At 43.5% G+C, this 14,993-nt stretch overlaps 1 protein-coding gene across 1 annotated transcript in view; it reads left to right on the forward strand.

Annotated features, from left to right (window-relative positions):
- The window catches only part of LOC309628281 (stearoyl-CoA desaturase 5), a 158,778-nt gene that overhangs the window by 76,888 nt on the left and 66,897 nt on the right, over positions 1-14,993 (forward strand). The window contains exon 2 of the mRNA XM_082391185.1: positions 8,384-8,514. Within this exon, the coding sequence (XP_082247311.1) occupies positions 8,384-8,514 (131 nt within the window). The remainder of the gene's footprint in view (positions 1-8,383; positions 8,515-14,993) is intronic.

Below are 14,993 nucleotides of genomic sequence, written 5' to 3' on the forward strand. Positions count from 1 at the left end.
GGCTTTCTCTAGTTGCGGCGAGAGGGGGCCACTCCTCATCGCGGTGCACAGGCCTCTCACTATAGCGGCCTCTCCCGTTGCGGAGCACAGGCTCCAGACGCGCAGGCTCAGTAGTTGTGGCTCACGGGCCTAGTTGCTCCGCGGCATGTGGGATCTTCCCAGACCAGGGCTCGAACTCGTGTCCCCTGCATTGGCAGGCAGATTCTCAACCACTGCGCCACCAGGGAAGGCCCAAGAGAGTTTTTTTAATTTTGTTTTTTGAAATGAGAAAAATAACAGCGTGGCTATCGGCCACGGGAATAATATGGAGGGAGGATATTGAGGATGCAGAGAGAGGGGAAATGGCAGAGCAATTGAGTAGGATGGAGGGGATGAGATGCACAAGGAAGGGCCAGCCTTAAAGGGCACATGGACTGGGCATCTGTAGGAATGGAGAAATGGCAGGGTGCACAGGCTCGGATGCTGGAGGGTGGGTAGAGGTGGTAGGACCTGAGGAGGTCCTGCTATTCTCAAACAGAAGCAAAGTTATCAGATGGGGAGGGGGAGGGAGATTTTGGGAGGTGAGGTGATTGGAGCAGGTATGAAATAAACATCTAGGAGAGAGGGAGAACATATGGACCAGGGGAAAGTAATATGATTTATGGGTAATACTAAAACCCAGTTGAGGTTAAAGGTTCATGAATTTTAAAGTGAAACCAATCAGCATGGTTGCATATTTTTCTCTAGCTAAGTTGGTTGCACAGGTACCAGCTGAGAATACGTGGAAGGACAGACATGATCCCTGCCCTCCTGGAGATTATGTTTTAGATGGGAAGATGGCATTAGATGAACAATTCCTTATTTCATTACAAAGTGATGATTGCCATGTTGGAAAACACAGAGGGCCAGAGAGCATCTAACAGGGATTCCTGGTCTAGCCTGAGTGCCTGAAGTGAGACCTGTGGATACAGAATGAGGTCCTGGAAAAGACCCGAATTCTTCCCTGCTTTTTTGTTTGAATTATAGATACTGCAGTGCAACAGCAGAGTGGTAACATGCTATGCTATAATTTTGTGGTTATTAGTGATCTGCTGTGACTTTCATTCTAATTGTCATATAGGCTGTAAATCAACCCGGAAGAGTAGGATTTGCCCAGGACTTCAGAACAGTCTAAGTGGACCTGACTGAAGGCAGGAAGGATGCTTGAGGAAAACAGGCAGTACCTGTAAAATGCATGAAATATATCTTCGCTCTCCTGTTCCGTTCCCTTTCCGCTGAATCTTCCTAGAAGATGCGGGCACTTCTGGAGCGGAGCACGTATCTTCCTGCAGCCCATGTGCAGCACAGGAGAAGGGGGCAGAGTGGAAGGGGGTGGGGATTGCAAAGAGGGGCTGTTGGTTATTGCTACATATGATAGAATTACTAAGACAACATTGTAAATCAACTCTACTTCAATTTAAAAAAAAAAGATAGAATTTAGAAGGTTTTAACAGTAAAAAGAAACCTTTTGCTTCTAAGCCCACAGTTTTCAAGACCCTGAAAATGTTCTGATTTCGAGTGAAGTGTTGAAATAGCACCTAGGAGGAAATGGCCTCGGAATCTCGAACTTTGTAAACCCAAACCTTTAACGGGAAGACATAGGATCTAACTGCAATCCTTTGTAACACCATCTCGTGAGAGGGCCTTGCCCTGTCGCTGCAGTCCCTTGTCAGTCCTTCTTTCTCACATCCGGTGGGTCAGCTAAACACTCAGACCCTCGACTAACAGCATCAGCAAACCTGCAAACTTGTTAGAGACAAAACTCGTGGGTCTCTCCCCAGACCTACTGAATCTCCGGGAGCAGGGCCCAGCATCTGCATTTTAACAAGGTCCCCTGGCACTTTAAAGTTCAGGAATCAATGACTTAAAATATTATTGCTCTTTCGTCCGAGTTCTTTGTTTTCAGCTTGTTTATGATATGATATGCTATGCTTTGCTAAGCTGTGATATATGATATGATATATGAGATGTGAGTTACTCCTACGGCTCCCCCATGAAACCAGAGAGGTGTGAGAAAGCAAGGCCAGTGAAGTCACACCAGATTTCAAGAAGAACGTTCCCAAGAAATCAGAGCAGGATTCTCTACTCGGCACCATTGACTTGTTGGCAGTGGTACCTTTCGTTGTAGGCAGCATCTGGGCATTGCAGGGCTCTCAGCATCACCCCTGGCCTCCACCCACTAGATGCCAGTAGCACCCTTCACGTTTTGGATTGTGACAGCTAATAATGTCTCGGAGACTTTGCTAAATGTCCCAGGAAGGGGAGCAGGCAAAATTGTCCACCCCCTTGAGAACCTCTGGTTTAGAGTAATGAAAAGTGTGGGAGTCTTCACAGGGGGTTAGCTGGGAAAGGGATAGTTTACCCTTGGGCATAACCAGGCATAACCAAGGGCAAGAACATATGCTAGTACTGCTTGTCAGGCCTGGCTAACATTTTATGTGCGTTACTTCTTTCGATCTTTACAGCAAGCCCATAGGGCAGGTACTATGTCCCCCACTTTATGGATGAAAAAAACAAGGTTTAGAGATTAAGTCACACTGATAAGTGATATACCAGGGATTCAACCGCAGGTTCATCTTAACCGTTATGACATATGGCCCATCATTTACTTATATGTATCTCTGTATCTCTATGTGTATCTGTCTATCCATCTATGGCTCTGTCTGTCTGTCTCCATTTATCTGCCAAATCTCAGAAGGACTGGAGAAGAGAAACAGTCATTTGTTGGCCAGAGCCCAAGTGTGACTTTCAAAACACTGAAGCTGGCCGGAAAGGCAGATATCTAAGTGCGTTGTCTTCTCGCACACAGGCCCCACCCCACCCCCCATGTGGCCCTGTCCCCAGGAGCCTTGGCCCTCTGCGTCCTTCCTCCGCCTCGCCTCTTCCCTTCCCTCGGTGGAAGACAGGTCCGTGCATGCTTTGTGCTTCGTGTCCTCTGGTCAGAACCCCCCTGCACACCTGCCCGCCAGCAGGGGCTTGGATATCAAAGACTCCTCTGTGGAGGGCCTGGCGAGCAGCTCTCGCCATCAAAGGGAGCCGCCAGGAGAAGAGTGCAAAAGGCCCGAGTTCACACAAAAGGGCAAGCGGGTCTCTCCTGATCTGGAGTTGCTTAGCATTTACGAAGCCCCGTGGGGGTCAGCTCTGGGGGCACTGGAGGGAGCACAATACACTCTGGATCTGGGCTTCTCCATCTGTAAATTCAGGGGATGGGACCAGATGGTCTCTAAGGGAGGAGGTACCTTATAGGGCAGCGGTGTCTCAGGGCCGGTAGTGCATCAGAATCACCTGTGGAGAGAGGTGCCCACTCTGCCGGCCCTCATCTCTGATTCACTGGGCCCCATGGGCCTCGCGTCTGGTAAAGATGCCAGATAACTGCAATGCGCAGCCAGGGCTGAGGACCACGGCACCAGGGAGAGGGCTTGGGGCTGCCCTGAGCTGGCCTTTGGGCCCCGGCTCTGTCCTTGTGAGATCCCGAGGCATTTACTTAATGGCTCTGGGCTTCAGTTTTGCCCATCTGTAAAATGGGGATTAGGATATCTACCTCATAGGAATAAAACAATAAAATTAGATCTATTGGTAAAGTGATGGTCCGTGGCAGGCATGCAGTGAGAGTAGGCTCCCTTCTCCAGCCTCCCTTCTGACACTGTTATGCAGTGTGGTGCATTTTTCTTCTTTTAATTGGACTTTTACTGTGCACTGGTTTAAGAAATCATGGGAACCAACTTCTTTTTGCACTCTGTTCCCAAATACCGATCTTTTCATTTTATCACTCCCGTAATAGGGATTGCAATGATCTTATGTGTGCAAAGTATTTGAAGGTGAATGAAAGGAGGTTATTTTAAGAAGTATTATACACACTACTATATATAAAATAGAGAAACAGCAAAGACCTACTGTATAGCACAGCGAACTATATTCAGTAGCTTGTAATAATCTATAATGAATAAGAATCTGAAAAAGAATATGTATATATATTCATATATATATATATGAATCACTTTGCTGTACACCAGAAAGTAACACAACATTGTAAATTAACTATATGTCAATTAAAATATAAATAAATAAATAAAATGGTGATAATAACTGTCCCCATCTACCTCATAGGGTGGTTGTGAAGATTAAATAGGTTAATATATGTAAGCATGCCTGATGCAGAGCACATGCTTAATAAGTGTTACCTTATTATCTCAAAGGCCTCTAATTTGTGGAGGGAAAAAAAAGGAAGAAAAATATGAGAAAGGGAAGAGAGGGAAGAAAGAATTTGGGAACAACTCACCTATTTAAAGTGTGCAATTCATTGGCTTTTAGTATATTCACAGGAGTGTGCAACTATCACCAAAATCAATTCCTGAACATTTTTATCACTCTTTACCCCCAAACCCTGCACCTGTTAGCAGTCACTCCCCACTTCTCCTCCTTGTCCCCAGCCCCATGCAATGTGAATCTACTTTCTGTTCCTGTAGATGGCAAACTGTTCTTAAACTGGGATTTAAATGGTGCCTTCCTTCCTTCGAGGGAAGTTTCCTACTTAAGTCTTGCATTAGTTACTTACAGCTGCAGAACAAATTACCCCGATATTTAGCAGTTTAAAACAACATGCATTCACTTTCTCATAGTTTTTGTGGAGCAGGGGTCCAGGTACAGCTAGGCTGGGTCTTCTGCTTCAGGATCTCTCATAATGCAGCAATGTGTTGGCCAGGGCTGTGGTCTTAACTAAAGGCTCAGCTGGGGAAGGAACTACTCCCAAGCTCACTTACACTGTTGCTGGCAGGACTCGGTTCCTTGAGGACTGTTGAACTGAGAGCCTCATTTCCTTGCTGGCTGGTGGCTGTAGGAAACCCTGAGTTCCTTGCCACCTGGGCCTTCCCGACACGGCAGCTTACTTCACCAAGCCCAAGGGAAGAGAGAATCTGCTAGCAAAACAGAAATCATATCTTTTGTAACCTAATCATGGAACGGATATTCCCTCAATGTTACTATGTTCTTTTGGTTAGAAGCAAGTTACTCAAGGGTAGGAGGCTACACAAGGCTGTGAATGCCAGGAGGTGGGGAGTGTTGGGGCCATCTTGGAGGCTGTGAACAAAAGCCCTATCCTGCAACCTTCCCATGAGTTCTGTAGGCTATATATATATATATATATATTTGTTTATTTATTTATTTGGCTGCACTGGGTCTTAGTTGCAGCACATGGGATCTTCGTTGCGGCATGCAAACTCTTAGTTGCAGCATGTGGGATCTAGTTCCCTGACCAGGGATCAAACCTGGGCCCCCTGCATTGGAAGTGCAGAGTCTTAGCCACTGGACCACCAGGGAAGTCCCTACTCAACATCTTTGTAATACATTTCTTTTTGGCTTCAGATAACCAGAATTGGTGACACTTATTTGCATACAGACCAACGTGTTTGTCACTTACTGTTCTGTAATTTTGTGATTCTGGTTTCTATTGCTTTAGCACCTTTCTCTATGAGGTGTAAGTCACTTGGTAAAGTTATTGGCACTGCTTATTAATCATTTTTTTTTCCAAAATCATCACTTCTGTGTCTGAGCACTTTAATATCTTAGAGCCAGCTAGCCAGCATTCATCAGAACTTGTTTGGATATTAATTTCCACAAACATCATGGAAGACAGGTTAAGAACCTCTCAAATTAGCCCTGTCAAAATAGGAAAACTGAGTCCTCTTAATGGAACAGCCCATAAAGCCTCACATCCAGCCCAGGGTTTTTGCAGTTTATCCTCATTTGGACTATGAGCAAAAGGTTGCTTTCTTTCCTAGAGATTCTGCAGAATTTTAGTATCAGAAATCCAGTGCAAACTGGTTTAAGCAAGAAAAGGGAATTTGTTGGCTCACATCACTAGGAGAAATACTGGGGAGGCCCACAGAATCAAAAGAAGAGCTATAGAACTCCAGGGCCTGCAACCAGTGATTCAATGCAGGCAGTTATCCTTCTAGCTCTTGTGGAGCTAGCTCTGTCCATCATCTTCATGACTCGCTTTCTGGGCCTCATTCTTTACTATTACAATCATGCATTGGTTTGTGACCTTTAGTCTTTAAGCCAGAAGAGAGAAAAGTTGGGTCAGGTGTTTATTCCCAGGACAAGGAAGATGGGGTATAATGCTAGGCCAGCCCTGGGTCACACAGCCGCATTCCTGTTGCCAAAAGAAGGACCATGAAAAACCAATAGCCACTACTGCCCAGTACAGGCTCTGACTCGAGCCCATTGTCAGTGGCCCAGACATGCACAGACCAACCATGTAAATGACCCCTGAAATATTGGAGATCCTAAAAAGGACAAGACAATGCCATAGTCCGTGGTAAGGCCCTGTCTGGGAACCATGGATTGGAGGGATTCCATTTGGCCAATATATTTCATGGAGTCTGGGAATTCATCTTATTATACCCAAGGTCCAGTGTCTTAGTCCACTGGCAAGAAAAGGGTCACATTGAATTTTTCCATTATAGATTTCACTTGTTCCCTAACTACTTGACAGTTGGAAAAAAGTTATTGGCAGAGCCATGAAGGCCAGGGATGACATGGAAAATAGCTGTCCATTTCATGGACTCATGACCAAGGTTAAATTACAATAACAAAAGAGGTCAGAGCTTTTTACTTACTGCTACTTTCTGTGATTTATGGGCAGATTGTTGTTTTTTTGTTTTTAACCTTTCAAAGAAGGAATAATTTGTCAAGTTCATGAAAACCACATGTACTCAGACTCATTAATCTTAGTGCCAAGGGTGAGTCTAGTTTTTAGACCATATAAATATGGATTGAGGTCAAGATCAGTCAGACTTGACTTTTGGAAGATGTAAGAGTGTGCTCCCTTTAAATATGTATATCGACACTGATGGTACCCTAGTAATTCTCCCAAAGAAGTCCTACGGAGGGCTCCCTGAGAACTTGGCCTGGGTACCATTCACAACTGCTCAGGGATGTACTCACAGCTGGTCACTTGGTCTTTGGCACTTCTTTATGGAGGGCCTTGTAGGTGCTAAGTGCTAGAAGAAATTGTGTAGGATTGTGTGTAAACCTGATCCTGCCTACATATAGCCTGGCTTAGGGATCTCCCCTCAAGTAAGGAAGCAGCTCACATTTAAATTTAGATTGAGATCCAATATTAAAGGTGTAGGGTGTAGAGAAGTGAAGATAAAACTAACCATTTACCTGGTTGATGTCTCCCTGAGACAAAGGAGAGTATAGAGGGCAGGTACTCTGCTCTTGGTTCAGACAGACTTGGGTTTGACTCTTAGCAAAGATACTCCCTAAACTTGTGACACCTGGAAATTAGTTAACTTCTTTAAACCTTTGTTTTCTCAACTGTAAAATGGTCCTAATAATAATACAAACCCTATAAGGGTTGTTTGATGTGTTTTAATAAGATAATCCAAGTAAGACATTTAGCGTTGTGTGGGAACATTGCTTTAAAATCACTAGAGTAGTTGTAATAATCTTAGGAGTCATGATTTTTTTGGTCCCTTGGGGTCTCCTTCCTACCGCGCACTCAACCTTTCCCAAGTGTCGTGCAAAGAGCAAATCACCACCACCACCTAGGGGCAGCATGGGGTCTCTGGGCAGAGGCTTTAGAACTAGGCTGACCTGGGTTTATATGCAGGATTTAACTCTCAGAGAGCCAGTTCCTCAACTGTAAAATGAGATGCTAATACATTTTATGAGGATTAGAGATAATATATTTAAATGTGTGACAGATAATAAGCTCCACTGTAGGTTGGCTCTAAAAAAATTCCCCCCCGGCCATCTTTACCAGCTCAGTCATAGTGATGGTATAAGCGAGGAGCTCTAGAAGACAAATCTCAGCTGTCCTTGATGTCAGTTTTAGCCTCATTCTTACTGGCCCTGAGCCAGACTTCATTGCTTTAAGTCTGGCCTGAGTTCCTTCAAACCAAGGAAGCCCTGAAAATGGGCACTGAAAATGGGCACTGCCGTTTAGAAGTACACTCTTCATAGAACTCATCCTGCCATGGGTGCCAATTAAGAAGTAAGATAGAGTGCTATCTCAGCTCCACTGAGAGTGGATGCATAAGAATTACAAAGGCACACTAATATGGTTGTGATTTTGTATCCAGACTGGCAAGAAACATTTGCAAATAGAAGATTACTTTGATATAGAAAAAATGATGTTCCAAGGTCAAAGTTTCTTGAGGAAAGTTCTCTCCACTTCCACCTGTACTGGAAAGCTACATATCAATAAAAAGTTTGCATTTCCCCAAGTTACTGATTCTTCACATTACAGATTCTTCCCCTGATACCATTTCACACAGGTTCCTATTCAGTAGAGAAAAAAGTTGGGGGAAGTTTGAAAGCACTGACATCTGCTGACATTCTCCCTGCTTGTGTCTTGCAGCCTACTTCTGCTTCCTCCTGACTGCTCTGGGTGTGACAGCTGGTGCCCATCGCTTGTGGAGCCACAGGTCCTACAAGGCCAAGCTGCCTCTGAGGATATTTCTGGCCGCTGCCAACTCCATGGCTTTCCAGGTGGGGATGGAGGGTCCTTGCTGCCGTAGGGACCTAGCACAGATGGCAGTGTGGGAGGAGGCATAGACGTGCTCCCAGTGGGGTGGACATCCTTCATGCCCATTCTAGGCCCAAGCACTCCCTGCCTGTGTCAACTTTTTATCCTTGTAGCTTTAGATACTATAAAATGTTCCTAGGGGGCTTTGAGCACCAAGGCATGCTAAACTACAGAGGAGGAAAGGAAATTCCTCCCTCCAGAGTCCATGCCCTAAACATGACCCGAAACCCTCAACATTTGTCTAGCTCTGATGAGGGCCAGGTTCTGTGCTGAGCATACTATCTGCATATCGCCTTTGATCCTCACAGTAACCCCACGAGCTAGGTGTTGTGCATGCCCCCATTTTACAGATGAGGAAACTAAGGCTTAATGAAGATAAAGAACTTACCTAATTATCTGGCTAAAAACTGGTACATCCAGATAGGCAAACACAGTTCTGACTCCAAAGCCACTGCTTCTACAACACGTATTCCTGAGGTCACCATTTAAGTTTGTGGTGAAAAGTCTATTATTCAATGTGGATTTGGAAGACTCAAGATTTAAGTCTTACTCTGATGGTTGCTAGCTGTGACTCACTCATCTCCAGTTTCTTCATCTGCAAAAATAAGAATATGACTTTACTTTCAGAGTTGTTATGAAATCATGATAAAAATGTAAATGGGGTCACAATTGTACTAGGATTGGGCCATATCCTTGAGGAGTGTGCCAGTCCTAGGCCATTTCCCACCACCTTGGGCACTTTCTGAGCTGCTGGAATTTTGGTTTGATCATGAATCTCTGTTTTCCCAATTCCTCATCTGATCCAGGCAGGGTGGGTGGGAACAATTTGTTTTCAAAATTTCTGCCAGTGTTATGAGGGCAGATGATTCAAGTCCTGTGTATTTTCACCCATTAGGAAGAAATGGCAATTCCCAAAACTGCTTTAGGGTCCAGGGAAACAGGCGACTCAAGAGCCTCTCTGTGACCCTCAGACGTGCAGTTCAGGTGGCCACCTCTGCAACAGGCCTCCCATCCCTACAAGACAGCCTGACCCTGAGCGTTTGTCTAAGTTGCCCTGTGTCTAAGAATTCATTTCCCAATTTTAGGCTTCCCTCCTGTTTGAGCATTCATAAAGCAAAAAGGATCTAGCACGATACATCACTCGGGGATCACAGTTCATATTATGAATATCTACCGGCTAATTCAAGCACAGTTGAGAATAGGCACCAGAGTCCTAGGAAGAAGCTGTTTGCACAGAGGAGCAGCTGGCAGCTTCTCATTTTCATGTTCTTTTGCTGGCAATGGGAACTACGCTGCACTTTATTTGGACTTCAACAATCTTAGTTCAGTGTTGTGCTTTATTTATCATAACAATGGATTATGATAATGATAAGTTAGAAACTCATTAATTTAGGTCTTAGATGCTATTTAGGACTTAACTCAGTAATTTTCATTTATTTTGTTCAAGCAATTTATTATTTTACTACATGCTCATGTAGTTGTAAAGCATCTCTATTACCGGGATTTTTTCCAACATATATAACTTGAACTTGAGAGCCTAAACCTCTTTTCCAAATGAAACTGTTTATAACTCAATTTTTTTTTTAATAATTACATTTTAATCTATTGAATTTTTTTTTAATTAATTAATTTATTTATTTTTGGCTGTGTTGGGTCTTCGTTTTTCTGTGCGAGGGCTTTCTCTAGTTGCGGCAAGCGGGGGCCACTCTTCATCGCGGTGCGCGGGCCTCTCACTATCGCGGCCTCTCTTGTTGCGGAGCACAGGCTCCAGACGCGCAGGCTCAGTAGTTGTGGCTCACGGGCCTAGTTGCTCCGCGGCATGTGGGATCCTCCCAGACCAGGGCTTGAACCCGTGTCTCCTGCATTAGCAGGCAGATTCTCAACCACTGCGCCACCAGGGAAGCCCATAACTCAATTTTTGAGAACCTAAGTTTCCTTTACAAAACATCACATAACAGAACATCACACTGTGATTTTAAATTTATTTTGTGGGGAAAGTATATTGTGGAGGAAAGTATCCAGGTCATTGAATAAATTCAGGCCATTTGCTGGATGTAGGCTTTTGTGCACATCTTTGTTCCTTCATCTGCAAAAGTTGGGGGGCAGGTAATAATATTTACCTCACATGGTTACTGGGAGGATGAAATAATGAGTAATACATGCCTAGCTTATAGTAGCACTCAGTGAATATTGTTTCCCTCTTCTTTATGAGATTTGGCACACCATCTCATTCCTTTCTGTATTTTTGTGCCTATCATATAGAAAATACTCAGTGATTGTTAAATGAATGAATAATTTTATAAAGTATTTTCATAATTCATCAAATTTGAACTAAGCATGTTTCCTCCAGGCCCACATTTGTAGTGGATTTTTTTTCATTAATTCAGCAAATATTTATTGAGCACCTACTATGTGGCAGGCACTGAACTAGGCATAGTGGGTACAATGATTTGCAAACACAGTCACAATCCTTGCCTTCATGGAGGCTTCCATCTAATGGGATATTAGATTATCCAGAGTTTCCCAGTGGAAATAGTGCTTTATGGGTCTGCAGTTTTATAACAATGTCACTTAGACCTAGATGAGAGGTATCTGTAAGATCAGCAAAGGGCCAGCTTCCATACAATGCCTGTGTCAGAGGGAAAGAATTCAGTCAATTCAGATCACTTAACCCTAGGAAGAGAACCGCCTGGGAAAGTAAAAAATGTGCTGTGATCTGCCAGTCTAGGGTACTGACCTACAACCCTGACTTAATGCAGAGTCATTGATTCAGGTTACCTTTGATATCCCCTTGGGTTTTTAAAGATAGATTCAAAGGTTCTCTTCTGCTTTCTTACATCAGAATGGTCATGCCTTTGGCCAAAATGGACCAAGTCATGCCATGGTTCTCTCTGAGGATCAGCAGGGCTTTTGCTAGCTGCTGCAAACAAGATCTTGATCATTAAGAGCAGTGGTCTTTTTGGCACCAGGGACTGGTTTGTGGAAGACAATTTTTCCACAGATGAGGGGGAGCGTGGATGGTTCAGGTGGTAATGCCAGCAATGGGGAGCCATGGGGATCAGCAAATGAAACTTCACTCGCTCACCCGCTGCTCTCCTCCTGCTGTGTGGCCTCGTTCCTAACAGGCTGGGGACCGGTAGCAGTGGTTGGGGACCCCTGATTAAGAACAGTTTTAAAATTGTGACTGAAACATTTGAACTTCCCTTTTCTCTTTGTTCTGTAGAGGACGTATGTCTGGCTCAGAGGGCAATAGTGGGAAAGGTGAAGTACTTTTAGTCTGAAAAGATGATGATGGGGCAGGAATGCCAGACAAGGAGCTGTAATAATCCTCTGTCCCCTCCACACCCTTGCGTTCAGCAAAGACCTCCTGAATTCCTCTCTCACTTGTTCTCCTTCCTTACCAGTAGGTTGCAAGTCAACCCGAAAGCTGCTTGCAGACTTCTTGTAATTTTCTCCTAGTCAAATATGGACCCAGATAAGGGATTCCTGCCATCCAGTGGTCTCCAAGAGTTCAGTTTTCACAAAGTAGCCAGGACTTTGGATTTGTGCTGTCATGTTCATGCACACACCCCTGCTGGCTGCAGCTGGGTCTCTTGTGAAGTCAGTCCAACCAAAAGCACCTGTAGATGCTTCAGTCCCCTCCCTTACTGTCCACATTTACTCATCAGATCCTAGTAAAGAGGCATTGGATTTCAAGCTGTAAGGGAGCTAAAGAAATTTAGTCTAAGTCCCCTTTGTTTTACAGAAGGATAAAGAGAGGCCCAAAAAATGTCAGTGACTTCTCAAAAGTCACACAGCTAGTTAGTGGATACACCAGACTGAAACCTAAGTCTCCCTACCACCACCACCCCCCACCCCACGCATCTTTTGGCTTACCCATGGATGTTCTTATGTGATGCCCAACCGTGTGATTTGTAGACAACTTTTAATTTGGTCTTGTTCTTTATCCACCCTGACAGTCCCTGTCTTTAACTGGTATATTTAGACCATTCACATTTAAAGTGATTATTGATATAGGTGAATTAATATCTACCATGTTTCTGTTTGCTATTCATTGCCCTTGTTCTTTGTTTCTTTTTTTTGTCTTTCACTCTTTTTCTGTCTTCCCTGGTTTTATTTGAGCATTTTATATGATTCTATTTTCTTTCCTCTCTTGACTTGTCAATTATACTTCTTTTCAAATTCTTTTTAGTGGTTGCTCTAGAGTTTGCAAAATACATTTAGAACTAGTCCAAGTCCACTCTCAAATAACGCTGTACCACTTCATGGTACTGCACTAGTATTCCCACTTCCTCTTTCCTGTCCCTTATGACATTGCTGTCATTCATTTCACATATCCATAAGCTATAATCACCAAATTCATATTTGCTATTATTATCTCAAGCCAACTGTTATCTATTAGATCAATTAAGAATAAGAAACTTGAAGATTTTATTTTACCTTCATTTATTCATTCTCTAACACTCTTCTTTCTTTATGTAAATCTAAGTTTCCAACCTATGCTATTTTCCTTCTCTCTAAAGAATTTCTATCATTTCTTGCCAGGCAGGTCTACTGGTGACAAATTTCCTCAATTTTTGTTTGTCTAAGAAAGTCTTTATTTCTTCTTCACTTTTGAAGAATAACTTTGCTGAGTACAGACTTCAAGGATGTGTGTTTTTCTTTCAACATTTAAAATAATTTACTCCACTTTCTTCTTGCTTGTATGTTTCTTAAGAGAAATCTGGTGTAATTCTTATCCTCACTCCTGTATAGGTAAGGTGTTTTTTTCTCCCTTTGGTTTCTTTCAAGATTTTCTTTTTGTCTTCAGGTTGAATATGATATGCCTAAGTATAGATTTTTTATGATTTATCCTGCTTGGTACTCTCTGACCTTTCTGGATCTGTGGTTTGGTGTCTGTCATTAATTTTAGAAACATTTCTTTCAGCCGTTATTACTTCAAATATTTCTACTGTTTGTTCCTCCTTCCCTCTTGCCCACTCTCCTTTTCTCCCTCTCTCCCTCCCTCCTTCTTTCTTTCCTTCCTTCCATACTTCTTTCCTTCTCCTTTTGGTGTTCCCATTACACACAACTTACACCTTTTATAATTGTCCTACTGTTCCTAGATATTCTGTTCCATCTTTTCTCTTCACATTTCAATTTGGGAAGTTGCTATTGACAGCAATTTAGTCTTCAATTCAGTGATTCTTTCCTTAGCCATGTCCAGTCTAGTGATGAGCCCATCAAAAACATTTTCCATTTGTTACAGTTTTTCTGACTTCTAGCAGTTTCTTCTCATTCTTTCTTAGAGTTTCCATCACTCTGCTTATATTACCCATCTGTTCTGGCATGTTGTCCACTTTTTCTATTAGAGCCCTTAGCATACCAATCATAATTGTTTTATTTATTTATTTTTAAAATTTATTTATTTTTGGCTGCATTGGGTCTTCGTTGTTGTGCGTGGGCTTTCTCTAGTTGCGGCAAGCGGGGGCTACTCTTCGTTGTGGTGGATGGGCTTCTCACTGCGGTGGTTTCTCTTGTTGCGGAGCATGGGCTTCAGTAGTTTTGGCACGTGGGCTCTGTAGTTGTGGCTTGCAGGCTCTAGAGCACAGGCTCATTAGTTGTGGTGCATGGGCTTAGTTGCTCCATGGCATATGGGATCTTCCAGACCAGGGCTTGAACCCATGTCCCCTGCATTGGCAGGCAGATTCTTAACCACTGCGCCACCAAGGAAGTCCCCCATAATTGTTTTAAATTACCAGTCTGATAACTCAACATCTCTCTCATATCTGAGTCTGGTTCTGATGCTTGCTTTTTCTTTTAAGATGGTATTTTTTTGCCTTTTGGCATACTTTGTAATTTTTTGTTCAAAGCTGGACATGATGTACTGGGTAACGGGAACTGAGGAAATAGGGCTTCACTGTGAGGTTTTATGCTTATCTGGCTAGAAATTAGGCTGTGTTACCTTGTGCTCTAGCTGCGGTGGTTTCCTCTAGTGGCCTTGTTTTTGTCCTTCCTTTGCTGTCTCTGGGCTTTCCTAGAGACTTCTTCTTAAACAGGAGTTAAGACTTTTAGTTCTTTCAGTCAAATTCCCTGTTATTGTACAGGAGCCCTATCGACATGGAGGTGAAGGGGAGCATGCTCAGTCCTGTGACTAGGTCTCAGTCTTTTGTTGAGCTGGAGCTGAGTATTTCCCTCCTCCCAGGTGAGTCAGGCTTTGGTAAAACCCCAGTTGATTAAGCTCTGGTAAAATCATTTCTCTTGATGACAGATCTTGCTAAGGGGAACAGAGAGATCTGCCTTGAATTGCAAAATGGTTACTTTTCTCCCCCTCCTGCTGGAAGAGCAAGGGGATTTTTGTCAGTTGATCATAGTGAGAACCTGGTAGGGATCCTGGAGGTAAAATTCATGAAAGTATCGGGGCACCTGGACTGTCCCCTAGGAGCTTTTAACTCTCAAGCTC

This window comes from Balaenoptera borealis (genome assembly GCF_965194805.1).
Source record: "Balaenoptera borealis genome assembly, chromosome: 4".
Lineage (NCBI taxonomy): Eukaryota > Metazoa > Chordata > Mammalia > Artiodactyla > Balaenopteridae > Balaenoptera > Balaenoptera borealis.